We start from the raw sequence: 16,942 nt of genomic DNA on the forward strand, positions 1-16,942 counted from the left end.
ACCACATGGCTTGGAGCTCTACTGAATTGATGGGGCATAACCTTTGAGTACCTGCTGTAGAGCTGAAGACAGGATAACCCTCTTATGGGGAGAGCTCTGGGCAGGGGTGGTAGCCTCTGGTCCTGTTGATTTGCCTCTCCTAATATAGTTCCTGTGAGTAAAGTGGCAAGTGATTGGGGCCCCAATATTCTTAGTATGTCATGCCTTGCATGCCTTTTTATTAGGGGATAAAGAAAGGGATCCCTCAATCTTTTAGCTATGCTCAGCAGGAATTTAGCCTGTAAAGCACAAGAAGCAGCTTGCTTCTCCCAATAAAATATCCTATCTCTCAGGAGCTGAAGAGGAAGTGTCAATTTCTCAGCCAATTACTCATATTGGAGAGCTTTGGCTATTGCTATGATTTGAAGATAGAAGGAAAGAGTGGGTGGTAGCTCAGATGCCACAGATTCTGTTATTAATGAGATTTAGTAGATTTATTCTCTCTGTGTAGTGTGTGTGTATGTGTGTGCCATAAGGACAAAAACATTAAAAAATAAAAAACACCAAAACAGTCAATTACAAAAAAAAAAAGTAGTTTCCGGGCTGGGAAGGTAGTTCAATGGTAGAGTGGTTGCCTTGCATGCATGAGGTCCTGGGTTCAATTCCTCAGCACCACATAAGCAGAAAAAGCTGGAAGTGGTTCTGTGGCTCAAGTGGTAGAGTGCTAGCCTTGAGTTGAAGAGCTGAGGGATAGCACCCAGGCCCAGAGTTCAAGACCCACGACCAACAAGAACAAAAAAAGTAGTTTCCATCCATTATGGTTGTTTTGTGGGGATTGGGTAGATAGAACTTCTGGTGCTTTCATTCCAGACATGGAAGTTGGGCATAAAGATTTGATAGCAAATTATTCTAGGTATCAAGGGTCCTGAAAACCCTTGCATTCCTAACTCACTGTCCTGAACCTCCTCCCTCAGGATCACCTGCAGCCTCTTACCTCCCTAGAAAGAAGACTGGCAGGAATATTTAATGTAGTTCTAAATCTTAGCAGCCTAAGAGAACCAACCACCTAGGAGATTTTGTAAACTATCTATGTCTGGCGTAACTCCTCTGTACTGTCACTTTTCCTCCTAGGACTGTAGATGTAGCACAGTGGTAAAGCTCTTGTCCAGCAACATAGATGCCCTGGGTTCAAACCCCATTTCTACCACCAGACAAAAAAAAGGCACTGAGTTAATAAGTTTTATATATCAATAAGAAACACAATGAGACCCTTAAAAACATTGTGAATAAACCAATGATTTCCAGAAGGGAATTAAATGATAATTAAATATATAATCTTTGTGAATCAAGGAGCCACATTAGAATATGATTTCCACGATCAGATTAGCAAACAGTTAAAATCATCATATCCAAATGCTAGCAAAGGTTTAACTAGTTCTCTCATCAATAGTGAATGCAGGGAGAGCGCTTATCTGTTTGCTCCTAAGCTCCGCATCTTGTTAAGGAACAGAAACCTAACAGGCAGAGGTCGAGTGACTGTCCCACAGCCCTGGCTTCTAATGGGTGGCGTGCCTGCTTCATTTCTAGTGAAAATGCATGTAAAAAACCTCTTCTGGAATGTGGTTGGAAATTTAAATCAATAGCCAAAAATATTCATTCTCTTTCATCGAATAATATTTTGTTTTTTTGAGACAAGGGCTTCCTATGCAGCTCAGGCTGGCCTCTACCCTGTGGTCCTCCTGCCTCCGCTGGGAGTACAGTCGCGCACGCCTTCTCTTACCTCCACCATCTACTAATGCTATCTGCAGAAATCCATTCCAGGAAGATAACCTGAGCCGAGCCGCTTTGCTCTCTCCAGCACGGGTCACGGCAGCCTGGATGGGCTGTGTGACGCTGGGCTGTCGCTACGTCATAATGCATGTTTGGTACATAGAATGGCAGTGAGAGCTAGCTCGTAATACAACGCGAAAGGACCAAGAGATCCGAAAATGTGTGCGAAGCGTGTGGTCTCGCAATAGAACCCAGTTGCTGTGGGCGGCGACGCGGTGATTGTGATTTCCACATTGAACTTTTCTGTTTTCTACTTAGGCGATCCGAATAAACGCCGTGCCGCCGGCTGCGCCGTTGCGGTTTCCGGGGCAGAGGGCCCGCGGAGCCACGCGGAGGCGGGCAGGGTCGCGGGGCGCGCCGGGTTCCATCCCGCCGCGAGCCGAGCGAGCCCCCTCGGAGGCCCCGAGGCCGCGCCATGGAGAAGGCGGGCGGCGGCGGATCGCCCCCCGGGGATGCGGCCGCACGCGCTCGGCTGCCTTCCGAGCCCCGGGCGCTCGGCGGAAGCTTCAGCCGCCGGGCCTCGGCGCGGTCCTGGGATGGGTCTGTCTTCGCGGGCAGGGAGGGGCGGCTGACTCGGCACGTCTCGCTGCCGCGAAGGCTCACGTGGAGCCGGAGTAATTCCACGAGCCAGCAGCGCAGGTGGGCGGGCCGGCCCCGGGCGTGGCGCCCCTGGAGGGGGTGGGGCAGGTGCTGCGCCCCGGGGCGGCCCGGCCCGAGCTCACCTCCGGGGCTGCGGCCGGGTGACCGCCCTCGCCGCGCGGACTCCCCTCCTCCGGCCGCCGGGCCGGCCGCCGGGCCCGGCCCCGCTCACTCCCGCCCCGCGCCGCCCTCAGCCCCGGCGAGCTGTCCGACTACCACACCTTTGGAAAGTACTCCGAGCTGTTCGCCGCCGCGGTGGGCAACGTAGAATGGCTGCGGTTCTGTATCAATCCCGACCGCCAGGAAATCTTGGCCGATGACAAGGTAACGCCTGGAAGTGTGGAAGCAGGAACCAAGTCCCTCCCGCACACCCCGAAAAGAGTTCCTCCAGCTGTGGTCGCCGGACAAAGATGGGGCACGCGTGGAGCTCCGATTCACCTTGAGTAGGAAGCCCATTAGGGGGTGGGTGCTCCGACACCCAGCAGGAGTGGGAAAGGAGCGTGAGCTATTCGGGCACCGGCTAGGCTGTGGGCCTTCGGGCCCCCGTCCCGCTCAGCCTTCTGCCCAACCCGAATTCCACAGGGCTTCACAGCCATCCATTTGGCGGCCCAGCGTGCCAGGCTGTCATGTATACAGGTCTTGGTAGAGGAATACAAGTTTCCTGTCGATCTACCCACCGACGATTGCCGGACCCCCCTGCACCTCGTCATCCATAAGGACAACAAGACCATGGCTGTCCCCTGCATTGACTACCTGCTCCAGAAAGGGGCAGCCATCAATTCGTGAGTCCAGCCTGCTTCAGGAGGGAGGTTTGGGAGCCTGGGCAGGCAGGCCAGCTGGCAGGTTCATGGAAGATGGGGAGTGGGGAAGAGAACAGGGATTTGGTTCCATATAATGCAGTGGAGCCCACAGTCATATCATGGTTAGGATCCTGGGCTTTGGGAGTAGAAATACCCAGTTTATATCTCCAGCTTTGCCATTTACTAGCATACAGTAATACATTAGCCAAATCACCCAAGCTGTCAACCTCACTGCTCTTTCCAGGCCTATGTGTACATTGGAATCACCTTGAGGGCTAGCTAGATGCTGGTGGCCTTACACCTGCAATCCTAGGTACTCAAAAGGTGGAGATCTGAGGATCAAGGTTCAAAGCTACCCTGGGCAGAAAAAGTCCATGAGATTATCTCAGATTTAAAATTTCCAGCACTAAAAGCTAGAAGCAAGTGTGTCTCAAGTGGTAGAGCTCCAGCCTTGAGTGAAAAAGCCAAGTGAGACTGTGAGGTGCTGAGTTCAAGCCCCAGTACTGGCAGGTGTGTGTTCATGTGCACACACAGACACACACAAAACAACAACAACAACAACAACAAAATCAATGCTAGTGTTTCATTCCAAAGGTTGCGACTTCATGTTTTTGGCATCTTCCTGTCCTGGGCTTTGGAACTCTTAAAAGAAACCCAGGTGTTTCTAATTCCCAGTTAACTGTCCCCCAACTAAATTTACCTATTGCATAAATTCTTAGGATAACTGAGAAAATACATGATATATAATGGACTGTGTTCATTTAAAATATTTATCAAAAAGGTCATTCTCACCATGGAAATGACCCACTGCTATCTATTAAAAGTGCATTTTGGGGCCAAGTGCTGGTAATTCACACCTGTAACCCTAGGTACTCAGGAAGCCTTGAGCAAAAAAGTGCAAGGACAGTGCCCAGGCCAAGTTCAAACTTGGGATGAGGGGGTCAACAAGTATTCCTAATAAACTGTTCTATCCCTTTAAAATTATCAAAAATGGAGTATACACTATGTACTATGAGCCAATAAATACTATTTCAGAATTGGGGGTTAGCAGTTAATACACAGTAAGGTCCCTTCTCTCATGAAGGGACTTGACATTCTAAGTGCAGAAACAGATAGAAAATTGGCAACAAGTAATGGGACAGAATTCCCATACAACATGAGATGTGGTCAGTGAAAGGCGTAAAAAGGATGATGGAGCGGGGAGGACCTATTTTGGAAGAGTTAATCACCTCTAAGAAGGTGTTTAATTTTTAATTTAAAGGCTGAGTAAGCCAGACATGCAAAGAACCTGGGGAAAGTGTTCCAGGCAGAGGGAAAATCAAGTCAAAGACTATGTGTTGGGAGTGAGTGGGGCATGATCAGAGGATGAGCTGGAGGAAGAAGCTGGCCCAGGTCTGCAGAGCCTGAGAGCCAGGAGAAGGGGCAGATGTGGCAGACTTGTTTGACTAGATGAGGTTGGTAGCTCTGAACTGACCCAGGTCTCCTTCCAGCAGTTCTGAACTGTCACATGCCTCCTAAAGAAAGATGTTTCCTGTTCATTTAGTCTAGTTCATTTAGTCTAGTTCATTTAGTAGAGCAACTTGAAGTCCAGAGAGGTAAAGGGACATGGCCAGGGTCATCTAATAGGTGGTGCTGGAGTGAGCCCTTAGAAGCTTGCTCACCCGCCTATCTGATGAGCCAGGTACCTTTGTCCTTCTTTCTGCCCTCTCTCCTCATGGTGGGACCCTCCACAGTGTGACACTCAACCGTTCCACACCCTTGCACCTGGCAGCCTGTGATGGCATGCTGACATGCATGAAGGTCCTGGTGCAGAATGGTGCTGATGTCCATGCCCGAGATGCCACAGGCTGCAAGCCCATCGACTACTGCAAAATATGGAACCACCGTTCCTGTGCTCGGTGAGGGTGTGGGAAACACCAGCAGCCTGCCAACCCTCCCCACCTGCTTCCCTCTCCCCTCACAGACCCCACCCAAGGCTGAGCCTTTTATGAGGAAGGTCTGGAGAACCACATGTGGAGGAAGCTCTACACCCAAGATATTGGCAGGACTTTTGCCAGGCTTTAACTCTTGAGGTTGAACATCACCCTCTGTCCTATTCTTAAGGCTTCTCCTTCAGAGGGTCATGATCAGACCATGAGACACTTTCCTTTTTCTCTCCAAAGGATATAATATGCCAGGGGGCCTCTGGTCAGTGGGTCATCTTGCTCTTCCCTACTCTGGTAGCTCCTCCCATACCATCCATACCTTCAGCAGCCACCAGTCCTCCTAACCAGCATAGAAGCTCTATACCTGTGCGGTGACATGTCCTCACCCTGGTGCCAGGTTCTTGAAAGATGCCATGTGGAAACATGATAAGAAGGATTTTGCCCGTGAGATGGAGAAACTGAAGCACCTCAAGAACAAGTTGATATCCATGGAGCAAAACTACCTGATAAAACACCAAGTAAGAGGGAAGCCAGGCAGGGCCAGGCACTGCTGCTATGCAGGCATGTGGGCATAGAGGTAGGGACCTACCTGCTCTAGTGACAAGAGTGGTTAGCACTCATGCCCAGAGTGGGAGCTCTCTCCTCCACCGAACCCCACCCTTCTATTCTGCTGAAATTCCTTCCTCCTTTAGGTCAAAGGTCTTGTGTAGCATTAGAAAGCAAAAGCAGCCTAAATTAGTACGTATTCATGAGGCCTTTCTGATATACTGCCCACTCAGGATGAGAGCCTCTAATAAGGCCAGAGCCCTGCCTGTTATTAGAACTCATGTCTCCACAGACACTTAGCACTCACTCTAAATTCAAGAAGCTTAGAGGCAAGGGAGAAAGTAAGACATGGTCCCTCTTCTGATGGAAGGGATGCTTACAGGTCTTTGAGTATCGGCAGCCTCGTGGGTTGGCAATACGAAGTAGGGAAGGCCCGATGGAAGGAAAGGCCATGTGGAAGGGCATAGGAGAACATGGGAACACAATGTACAGTGAAAACAGCAAACTTGGGGATCATATGGAAGTTGGAAGCTGGGCACTGGTGCCTCTCATCTGTAATCCTAGCTACTCAGGAGGCTGAGATCTGAGGACTGTGGATGAAAGGGAGCCCAGGCAAGAAAGTCTGTGAGACTCTTACATCTAATTAGCCACCAAAAAGCTGGAAATGGAGCTGTGCTTCAAGTAGTAGAGTGCCAACCTTGAGAAAAAAAAAAGCTAAGGGACAGTGTTCAGGCCTGAGATCAAGCTCCAGTACCAGCACTCACACACAGATGTGAGTTAAGAGATGGACAGGGATTCATATTAATGAAAGACTGACTAGACCTGGGATGGATTTTAAGCAAGTACAATTACACAGGATGCAAACTAAAACAACCAGAAAACCCAGACAGATACTTGCAATCTTTAAGTGGGTCTCAATGTGGAGAGGGCTCTAGGACCGGGTAACTATTTCCCAATCCAGCTGTACTCTAGCTGCATTTCTCTGCATGGATTCCATGATTCTTCACAAAACTAACAGGCACACACATGTCCAGAAGAGGCAAAGCCCATCTGTTTCCTGTGGCCCTAACCCTTCTCAGAAGCCCCTTTCAGATACCCACTCAATCTCATGTTGGCTAGGGAATCTCTGATGGCCTCAATTGTATCCAATGTGTCCACTCTATTCCAATGACTGGAAAGCCATATGTTGATTTACTCATGTCTAGGGCAAGGCTGATGGAATTAGGATGATTGGCTTAGCCTAATCAGAAACTGCTCCTGAAGCTGGGTCAATCTCTCCAAAGCCTGATTGCTTAGCAACAGTCTGGAAGTGAGACACTTTGAGACAGTAGGGTGAAGAGATTTGGGGGCAGGTGGAAGTTTCACTGAGGTAGAAGCAAGGATAGAACTCTGTCATTACCTACCACCCAGCCTGGGAGCAGTACTGATTGGATCTACCCACACCAGATATCTCAAGGATCACCACTTCCCCCAACTCCAGGCCTTCCAAACTTTTTACTTTCTCCTTCTGGGGTCAAGGAATAGGTTGTACTTCTCATTTACTTGCCCACATCAAACCAGAATCTCTTGTTTCAGGACATGTCTTCATTACCAGACTAGGAATCCCTTTGTGGGGAGAAGATTTGATGTCTCACAAAGCTTGGTATATTCCTAGGCAGGAAGGGCTTCTCCCTCCTCTTCAAGGACAATAGAGGTCACACCTCATTAGGGTGTGAAGCTTTGTCTCCCCCCATTGGCCCAGCAGCTTCCTCAGAGCAAGGGCTTTTTCCTCCAAGGCTCCCACAAGGCAGACATTTCTCTCATCAAATTCAGGGTTCTCTATAGCCACAGGGCCTCCTTCACACAAGTACAAGAACAGCCCTCTACCCCTTCTGTTGATGCAGAAAGAACAAAGCATTCAGAGAGACACTGAGTTCAGCAAGTGGCTCCATTCCAAGAAACAATGCCAACCCCTGATCTCCAGCTCCACGCAAGAGGCTCGTGCCCAACCTCAATTCTTTGCTCTCTCAACAACCTCAGGAACCAAGGGGGTCCGCCGCACTGTGGAGGCACGCCTGCAAAGTTTACTGCTGCAGCCTAAGATGTTGCCTAAGCCCCTTAATCCATTCCTCATCCATCAGCGGCCCAAGTCATGGAATCGTAGCAGTAACCCTGCTACACCCCCTGCCACTGACATCAGCTGCCCACAGGGCATCCGCCTGGGTGTGCATCCAGACCCTCACAGGGAACACGACTTCAGCAGCTTCCTAGAGGTGATTCAGGATGCCCATGGCCTTATGAGTCTGCACACTGTGGATGGCCACTGGGTGGCACCCCTGCCCCAGCTGCCTTTCAAGGTGATCGTTGACTCGCTGTTCCCAAAGTCGCAGCCATACAGGATGAAAGTGCCCGAGGGCTTATATCCTATAAGCGTACTGAACCTGACACAGAAGCGGCAGGTGGGCCAAGATACCTGGATTGACGGTGTGACTATGAACCTGCGTGAGACATTTGACGAAGCCTTCCTGCTAGCACTGCAAGCTCAAATGCTGCCCTCTCCTCCACAGTCCTCATAAAGTTATATTGGTAGCCTCTACTGGAGGCAGTGGAAATGTGGTAATTCATGTTGTGTGGGGAAAAAAAAAATAGGCTCGAGTGCCCATTGACTTCCCTTCTAAGCTCAAGGACAGGAAACCTCCGCCCCCAAACCCAGATTCCAGGCCTCCCTCCTTCACAAATTAGGGCAGAGCTCCCACATTCACACAGCACGCTATCCTCCACCCCTCTCCCAGCCCAATGGGGACAAGGCTTCCAGGATCAAGGCACCAAGGGAAAATTCTGCCCTGTGTTCAGGTTGTCCTTCTGTGGGTTCAAAGCCTCATTCTTCATCTACAGATCCATACAGCATGAAGGACAGCTAATATGTCACCTGGCATGAGCACCCCTGCTATTATGGGTACCATCCCTTGCTCCTAGCTGCCATGGGGGGGGGGTCAGCAGTTTAGGGAAGCATGGGCATCATATCTGGGGGAGAGGGCGGAAGAACATGTGTATTTGAGGAAAAGATGAAAGTGACTTAAACTTCCTCCAGGAAGTCATCCTTGATACCCTGTAGTCCCCTTGTACACATCATTGATCATTCATTAAACAAACATTTATTGAGTGCTTTTCATGCGCCAAGTGACAAACTAGGCACTGTTGATACAAAAAAAATCCAAGGATAGTTCCTGCCCTCAAGGAGCTTACAGTCTAATGGGAGACAGACCATAAAGCAGGCAAGTGAGCCTGGAATGATCTGTGGGGTGCACTGAGGTGGGGATAGGAGATATTCAAAACTTCTTGGAGGAAGTAAAATCTAAGTCAAACTTGAGAAAGTACCAATGTGATTAGTAGAAAGGAGAACCAAAGTTGCAAGAGAGAACCATGGTATAGCTATATTCCAGAAGATGACCCACAAAGCAAAAAGGCAATTGATAAGGCCAGAGAGGTAAGCAGGGTTGCTGCTATGTGTCTCAAGCCATGCTAAGGGGTCTGGGACTTTATCCTGCAGTGGGAGCCATAGAAGGTTTTAGACTAGGAGTGACTTGGTCAGTGTACATTTTAGAAAGATAACTCCAGCTGGCCATGGGATAAGTACAGGAGGTTACCTCAATAAACCAGGTAAAAGTTGATGACTGTGGGAATGGCTCAAATCAAGAGATGTTCGCAAGATAGACTTGGCAGTTTTCAGAAACTGGCTGTATGAAACTGAGAATGTGAGGATAGAAAGCAAATGATCCATCTGGCTCTTGAGTGATATAGTAGGGTCAAGGTAGGTACCCCAAAGGGCAAGGTTGTAGAGGACAGCAGCAGATGCTGTCTGGGCCATGGATGAGAGCTATCTGTGTACTCAGGAGACAGAACTATGATTCAAAAGACAGGAAGGACGCTGGGGTTGGAGGTCAATGCTGTGTTCCTCCAGAGTCCCTGAAGCCATCAACATTGATGTCTTCCCCAGGGACCCAAAACAGAACCCTGAGAGGCCCCAGTATGTCTGGGGCAAGGAGAGAAGCCTGCACAAGAGACTGTAAGGACAGCCAGAGGTAGAGGGCCAGCCAGCCACAGAAGTACCAGGAAAGTACGAGTCAAGAAGCAGGCAGTAATAAGACATGTCACCCGATGTTGGGATCAGGTAGGGTTAGGGTAGGAGGACTCCACTGGATTTAGCCCATGAAAGTCTCTAGACAGTCATGGGGGAGCACTGACTGGCGGTAGAGTGAAGGTAAGGGGTGAAACCACACCACCAGATAGAGGAACAAAGAAAAGGACAGCAAAGGAGAACTGTCAGCCCACTGTCAGCCATCGTTTTGTGCCCCTCTACCTTGTCTACTCCTTCCTGCATAGCAGAAAAGGGCTTGGCAATCTCACTCCCATTGCAAGACCAAAATGTGCCAGTCCTCCCAGGGAAAGGGGAAGGCTGGAACCGTTAAGGGAACAGAATTGGAAAAGTTGAAGGGCCATGGAGGGACTTCAGGCATGACACAGATCTTCAAGCACACGCATCTTTCCAGTGGCTTCAAGGTGCCATGTGTGTGCAGTCCATCTCTGTTCCTACCAGCCTTACTGTGAGGTATAGGACACGGCAGATGACGGCTGTCATGGAGACTTCATTCTAGTGTGTTTGTTAAGTACTTACAAGGCACTGTAGTTGTAAGTGCAAGGTCAACAAATGCTGTAGCCTGCCTTTTTAGGTGGCACAGGCCCTCATATCAGGAGCCAGGAGCACACACAACAGAGACTTTGTGTGCTCAGAGTGACAAACAGCCTAGCCCAACAATTCCATGTCTTAAAAGCCAGGCTATAGCCCAGGCTGCCTGAAAGCCAATTTTAATTTTTCTTTAAGCCTGAGAGAGAATTTTGCCAGAAACCACTCCCTTTCCTCAAATAAAGACATAAATAGAATACTGTACATGTACATCTAAAGACCCAGTCCTAAACTGACTTCTTTCCTATTCCCAGCGTGATAATCGCAGAGCCTTGGGGAAAGAAGAGCTGAAAGAAGAGGGAGGTGCACGAGAAAGCCTGCCTTTACCTCCACCCCACTCCTCACCCAGGCTCTGCTGCTTAGCTCTGCTCCCTTCTCACTAAGGGCTACAAGAAGGGCTTCTTTGGAAGGGGGAGCCCAGGCCCAGAAGAGGAGACCCTGCAGTATAAAGCTGGTCCAGTCCAGGCAGAAGGTTAGGGGGAAGAAAAGAAGATGAACTTTTGGGGTATTAAGGCAAACAATGCCACCTAGAATCTTTATTCAAATGGGAACCAGCAATTAGACAAAAATCACAGTTCAACAGCAAAAAACCATTTCTCTTGGAAATGCCAAGCCATGGCTGTCCCTATGGCCATCTGTCCAGAGAAGTTATCATCAGCCTTCTCCAGCTTCATAGACCCTGCCCTGCTGCCCCTACTGGAGGGGGAGAGAAGGGCCAGGGACATGGCCTCCTGGCTAAGTAGGCTCTGCCACCCTCCAGGTGCCCTTTGGCAGCCCTTGGCAGCATCGGATCCGAGCCAAGCTGAGCCCCAAGGAGGGTGGGGATGGGGCTTCAGAACTAAGGGGAGGGAAGCCCTGGCTTGCAGTAGTGCCCTCCAGACTCCTGGCCACTACTGGCACAGAGGCCCAGGGGCCCAACTCTCCTGATCTTGTCCCCACATACCCTCCCCAAGGGGGTCAGTATATCTTCTGACGACTGGGTAGAATAGCCTCTTTGATGAAGGAGAAGACAACGAGGATCCCTAAACGTTTGCCCCGCTTGCCTTTGGTGAAGTAATTGGAGACCACGTCATCTGTGGAGACATAGGCAGGAAGATGAGTGAGTGTGTGTGTGTGTGTGTGTGTATACACATGAACACTGTTCACCCATTCTTGAGTCCCAGTGTTTCATCATAGGGCTAGGCTCTGCTTCCCCCAGCTGACTTGGGCCTTGTTGTTATTCCCCAATGTGGAACCCCTTCTTACCGCCTGGCTGCATGGTGGAGGGCAGGACATTCTCTCCAGCCGAAAGTGACACAAAGAATGCAAATGGGATTATCCACAGGCAGAAAGTGAAATAGGCCAGGACCTGGCAACAAGAGAAGAGTGTCCTGAAGGTGCCAGGGGTGGGCTGGGGATGGTCACTATGGGTTTAGAGATGGTGGATGTGCTCATGTGTCTGCCCCGATCTCTACAGGGACTGGAACATAGGAAACAGGACGTTTTCAGATGCAGATAATTCAATGGAAAAAGATGGACAATAATGATGACTGCATGTGACCACATTCCCAAAAGAAGGGAAACTGTTCTTCCCTGAGGCTTCAAACTGGAATAGTAAGGTGTAGAAAACAAAAAAAACCTTGGCAGTCCACTGAGGGGTGCTGAGGCTCAGGACCACAGCCCACCCTGCCCTGTGAGACCAGCCCTGTAACCCTTTGGGGGGACTCAAAGGACTTACTGGGATAATGGAAGCAATGTCTTCCCCATACCAGCCACACTGCTTTCAGAAATCATTTGTATTATGTTCCATGTTTTTAAAAATATGATTCTTATCTGGGCACCAGGGGCTCATGATTATAATCCTAGTTTCTCAGGAGGATGAGATCTGAGGATCATGGTTTTAAGTCAGCCAGCCCAGACAGGAAAGTCCATGAGACTCTTATCTCCAATTAACTGTTAAAAAAGCTCAAGGATAGTGCCCAGACCCCTGAGTTGAAGCCCTAGGACTGGCATGCACATACATTATATACATATACATATATATATATATAATATACACACATACATATATATACACACATATATAAATATACTATATATCATCCTCAAATGGCTTGAGTTTCAGATCATAGCTAAGTTCTCAAGGTAAACCCCACACCTTACCTCTGAGAAAGGATAATATTCTTCTGCAAAAAACTGAAATGCTAGGTAATGATTCACCACCACTAGGCCTGTGGAGAGAATAGAGGCAGTCAGTTTGGAGGATTCAATGCAAAGTTGGCCATTTAAATTTCAAAAGGCTCTGGGGAGCTGGGAACCAAATCAGAGTATGGTTCTGGTCAAGTACAGAACTATCTACAACTTAGTTCCCCAGCTGTCAAGATGAAAGAATCAGCCTTAACCTGCCTACTGCAGAGGGCATTATGAGTAAAATTAGATGGGAGGTAAGAAAGCTTTGGCATGTTATAAAATGAAATTTCCTTGCTTCATAATTCAAAGTGTTGTGATAATGAGCCTACTTTTCATTGGATGTAAAGTTCACTCATGGGCAGTAGATGGAGGAAAGTCACAGGTAAGCTGACTAGACTCTACTCCCTCCACCGTCCCCCACAGCCTCTATAGGACTTTACTCAAAACTGGGCAGCAGGAAGAAGGCCTCCTCAAATAAAGGGACTCTCAGACCCTGGGAATAGAAAGTCCAGTCCTAGGGCTCCTCAAAGTACTGTGGAGGACCTTCCACATTGTACCCAGAGCGAGGCTCTGAACTGGAATGTTCCGGTCCCACATGCTCCGCCTCAGTGTCTACATTTACAAAAAGGAACAAGTGCGCAGATTTTGGGAACAGGCAGCTCAGAGGGAGTCAGCTCTGCTCATTCTCAAAGTCGGATGAGAGCAGGCACTGGGAAGAATGCATTCACTGCATCTGACCCCTCACAGCAACTCCATGGCTCTTTCTCCTACTTGACTCAACCCTTTAAATGAAGACTACAGCCCTGCTATACCTAGCCACATACTAAGGGTAAAGGATACTGAAGCCATGTTGGTGAATGAGGCCCACAAGATCTTTCTGAAAAACTTCCTTAGGCAGCTAAGGGGTTGAGTGACAAGAGAGCTAGAGAGAGGAGCTTGGGGGAGCGTACAGGGGGGTCCTTCCTGGAAGGACACAGGAGTCTAGTTTCCATGGGAGGAAATCCTACACAAATGCAAATCCTACGCAAGATGAAATCACACCAGGCCCTCAGGGAAAGAGGCCAGCCAAACTTTCAACTATAGCCTCCTACCCATAATCTCTTTTTTAAGGTTTCTCCCATCTCCAGATATAGAAAAGTATCTCTAAACCACCCTTACTCCATCTGTATCCTGCACCGATAGGTTGGCTATTAACCAAGAGAAAAGGCAATGTTATGACTAAAAGCTTTCTGAAACCTTCACTATGAATATCTGCAAATATCTATAATCCTGTCAGAAACAACTTCTCTGATATTTCTGGAGTAGCTAAGGCCTAGAAAGGGGAAATGGTGTCAGAAAATGGGCCAAAGAAGGCTTGGATTGATCCCTGAGGGAGCAGCAAGTGCTGAGAACTCACTAGAAAAAGCCAGCCAGAAGGTGTTTGTGCCAGTCAGTGTCTGCAGGGGCCTCACAGTCCCCTTAAGGGTCTACTTTTGACTATGACTTTGAACCAAAAGACTGGATGAGAAGCCAAAGGACTTCAGATATCCTGAGTCAAGTGGTTTCCTACAGACTAGAACTAATCAGCCAGAGACCCTGCTTCATCAACCCACAACCTCTTTTCCCTTCCCAAGCCCTCCTTAAAACTGGCTTTCCAGCCTGAGTCTCTCATCCCAACAAGTTCTAGGCAGGTGCTAGGATCCTAAAGAGTCAGAAAGTCCATCATTCCCACCAGCCTGGCAGGCTGGAGAATCTCCTGGCTTTGCTGCCGCCTCTGTATCCCCTTCAGTGCCCAGGATAAGCTGACACATCCATGTCAGCTGCCTCCCCAACCCTCCTCCCCAACCCTGCCCCTCTCACCGCAGGACAGGATGAAGTTTGGTGAGGTTAGCATGATGAAGGGGAACGTCTGGAGAAGGCCAAAGTAGACGAGGTTGGTGAAGAGGCCCACGCCAATCATGCTGGTGGGGAAGCGCTCAAAGACATACAGGCCAATCAGCACAGCTGTGGAGAACTGAAACAACCAGAGGCACAAGGTGCAGTGAACTTCTGGGAACCTGCCTAGACTCCCTACCCCTTCCCTCTCTCGGCAGCTCTAAGTTCATACTTCTGTCTTCTCATTTCAGCTAGACTTTCAATAACCCAAGGGAAATATCTTCCCCCCCCCCCAGTACTAGGGTTTGAACACAGGACCTTGTACTGGGTAGGCAAGTAAGGGCATCATCTCTGAACGTCATTTTGTCAAGGATTTTTGACTGCAACCCATAGTTTTGGAAAATATTTTGCATAATGGTCCCAACATACAACACTCATATACATATGTGATCAGAATTCAAATTCAATTCTAGTCTTTAAAATTTTTTTTTTGTTTTGGGTACTGAGGATCAAACCATATGCATCAAAGCCATATGCATGCTAATGCTAAGCTAAGCAGAAGCTCCACTGCAGAGCTGCACCCTACACCCTATTCCACTAAAAAAAAAAAAAGCTGAATATGACTTACTGAATCAATTATATATCAATAATAAATCGTGCCTACAGTTTGGAAAATACTTCTGAAGGACCTATGGTCATCAGCATTTAACATGGAAGGAAGATCAAATTCCTTCTCCAACCAAACCCCAGACTTGGAGCTACTATCTTGTCTCACTATTAATATCCAAATGCAGGCCAGAGTTAAAGTAGCTGCAGATATTATGTGCATTGAGGGGTAATGGACTCCTTCTGTCCATATTCACTCTCACCCCAACCCTCACCCCTCCCTGAAGCTGGTGGAAATCTAGACAGATTTCCAGCAATCAATCCCATGGCCTTGACAACAACTGCAAGTGCTGTATGCAGGAAGAGAAGCTGCTCATGAGGCTGAAGGAGAGCAGGGCCAGAGACAAGGAGGTATTCCCTTTAGGAAGAGTCACTAAACCCTATTAGAAAGAGGGTGATGAACAAACATTCAGAACTGTGCTCATGGTTCCTCTAAGGGCTAGGAGCATAGAATGTGGGAGATAACCAAGCAAAGGCAAAGCCATGGTCCTGTTAACAGAGAATGTACACTTAGCTGCATCTTAAATAACAGCATAAGGTCTGCAGTGAAGCAGTGCCGCTTGGGTAAGGGAAGATCTGGGCCAGGGCTCAGGACAGGGAAGCCCTGGTCCCATAGCAGGAGGAAACAGCCCAGAAAAGGTTCTCATCAACCAGGCCAAACTGCATCCAATTCCTGCTTGAGGCAGTACAAAAGAGTGAGGATGATCCTGCGGAAAGCTGCCACTTACCCAGATCATGTACTTTATGATTCTGCTGGTGATCACTGTGTATTCTTCTATCAGTTCTGCCAGGTAGTAGAGTCCAGCAGCTGTTGGGGGAGGGGAGGAATGGGAGGGTGGGAAGGAACATCAGTCAGGGTCACTTTCATCCTGCCCTTCCCTCCTAGGGAGCTGGATCCCCATCAACTGTTCACAGACTCCAGAAAGTAAACAAGAAACCAAACAATCTCTGCATTGCCTTTCCAAATCTGGAAAGGCAGAACTTGGTCAGGGCACCTACAGAGGAAAAAAACCCAACAACTATAGAAATGAATGGAAGTCAAGCTTTTCACTTCTCCACACAAAGCTAACCTCTGGTCTAGAAAGCGCGATCTCATTCACTTATTCAATCAATACCTGTAGGGCACTTAGTATGGGCCAAGTGGCTTGACAGTGCAGCAGAACAAGACAGACAAGGGCCCTGCACCCCCTCCCCCAGGATGGGTGGTGGGAACCAGCAGGAAGGGGAGTCGGGCAATCCCAGAGGAGACAAATGCTACCCCGCATCCAGCAGAAGAAACTGCTCGGCCACCCAACTCCTAAGGGCTTCCCCGAGGTGGGAGCTCAGCCGCGGTTGAATCGGGGAAGGGTGTCAAAGGCAGCGAGCCCGAGTACGAAGCATCAGGGGGACGGGGCAGCCGGAGGTGTCAGGGAAAAGCGAGGCGCGGGGGCCCCCGAGAGTGGGAGCGGTTGGCGGTTCGCGGGCACCGGCGGACACTGAAGTCAGCCTCCCCCGGGCTCTGCCAGGAGGACTTTGTGACAGGCGGCAGGAGCCGCGCTCCGGCCAGGCTGCGGGCTCTGCAGCGGGGGCAGCACCGGGTGGGGTGGGCAGAGACCCGAGCGCCGGCCGGGGGTCCCGACTCGCTCCCGATCGCCCGCGGCGCGACCCCCGGGAAACACAGATGCCGGCCGGGGCGGGATCCCGCGAGGGCCCGGGTCGCGAACGCTCACCGACGGCCAGCGTGATGAAGGCCACCTGGATGAAGAGCGACAGCCAGCTCAGCACGTACATGAACCACATGGCGCCCCTGCCCCGCCCGCCCCCTGGCCGCC

General features: G+C 49.5%; 2 protein-coding genes across 2 annotated transcripts; one reads left to right on the forward strand and one right to left on the reverse strand.

Annotated features, from left to right (window-relative positions):
• Positions 1-2,224: 2,224 nt before the first annotated feature.
• Ankrd53 (ankyrin repeat domain 53) lies at positions 2,225-8,274 on the forward strand. Its single transcript, XM_013022471.1, has 6 exons — positions 2,225-2,448; positions 2,643-2,772; positions 3,031-3,230; positions 4,982-5,146; positions 5,571-5,691; positions 7,603-8,274. Exons 1-6 carry the CDS (start codon positions 2,225-2,227, stop codon positions 8,272-8,274), a joined length of 1,512 nt encoding a protein of 503 aa, XP_012877925.1.
• Positions 8,275-8,830: 556 nt separating this feature from the next.
• Positions 8,831-16,936, reverse strand: Tex261 (testis expressed 261). The gene is made up of 6 exons (XM_013022562.1): positions 16,841-16,936; positions 15,860-15,939; positions 14,451-14,604; positions 12,585-12,652; positions 11,688-11,790; positions 8,831-11,515 (listed from the first exon to the last, which is right to left on the reverse strand). The coding sequence occupies exons 1-6, from the start codon at positions 16,908-16,910 to the stop codon at positions 11,400-11,402; spliced, it is 591 nt and encodes a 196-aa protein (XP_012878016.1). The 5' UTR covers positions 16,911-16,936; the 3' UTR covers positions 8,831-11,399.
• Between the last annotated feature and the right edge of the window lie 6 nt (positions 16,937-16,942).

Source organism: Dipodomys ordii, unplaced genomic scaffold (genome assembly GCF_000151885.1).
Source record: "Dipodomys ordii isolate 6190 unplaced genomic scaffold, Dord_2.0 Scaffold63, whole genome shotgun sequence".
Classification (NCBI taxonomy): Eukaryota; Metazoa; Chordata; class Mammalia; order Rodentia; family Heteromyidae; genus Dipodomys; species Dipodomys ordii.

Bases quoted from the DNA above. Each gene is read 5' to 3' on its own strand.
- Ankrd53 (XM_013022471.1), top strand. From the start codon at position 2,225: ATGGAGAAGGCGGGCGGCGGCGGATCGCCCCCCGGGGATGCGGCCGCA. The intron at 2,449-2,642 runs GTGGGCGGGCCG...CGCCGCCCTCAG, and splicing joins TCCACGAGCCAGCAGCGCAG to CCCCGGCGAGCTGTCCGACT. The intron at 2,773-3,030 runs GTAACGCCTGGA...CGAATTCCACAG, and splicing joins AAATCTTGGCCGATGACAAG to GGCTTCACAGCCATCCATTT.
- Tex261 (XM_013022562.1), bottom strand. From the start codon at position 16,910: ATGTGGTTCATGTACGTGCTGAGCTGGCTGTCGCTCTTCATCCAGGTG. The intron at 12,653-14,450 runs GTGAGAGGGGCA...TTCTCTCCACAG, and splicing joins AAACTTCATCCTGTCCTGCG to GCCTAGTGGTGGTGAATCAT. The intron at 11,516-11,687 runs GTAAGAAGGGGT...ATGTCTCCACAG, and splicing joins CTCCACCATGCAGCCAGGCG to ATGACGTGGTCTCCAATTAC.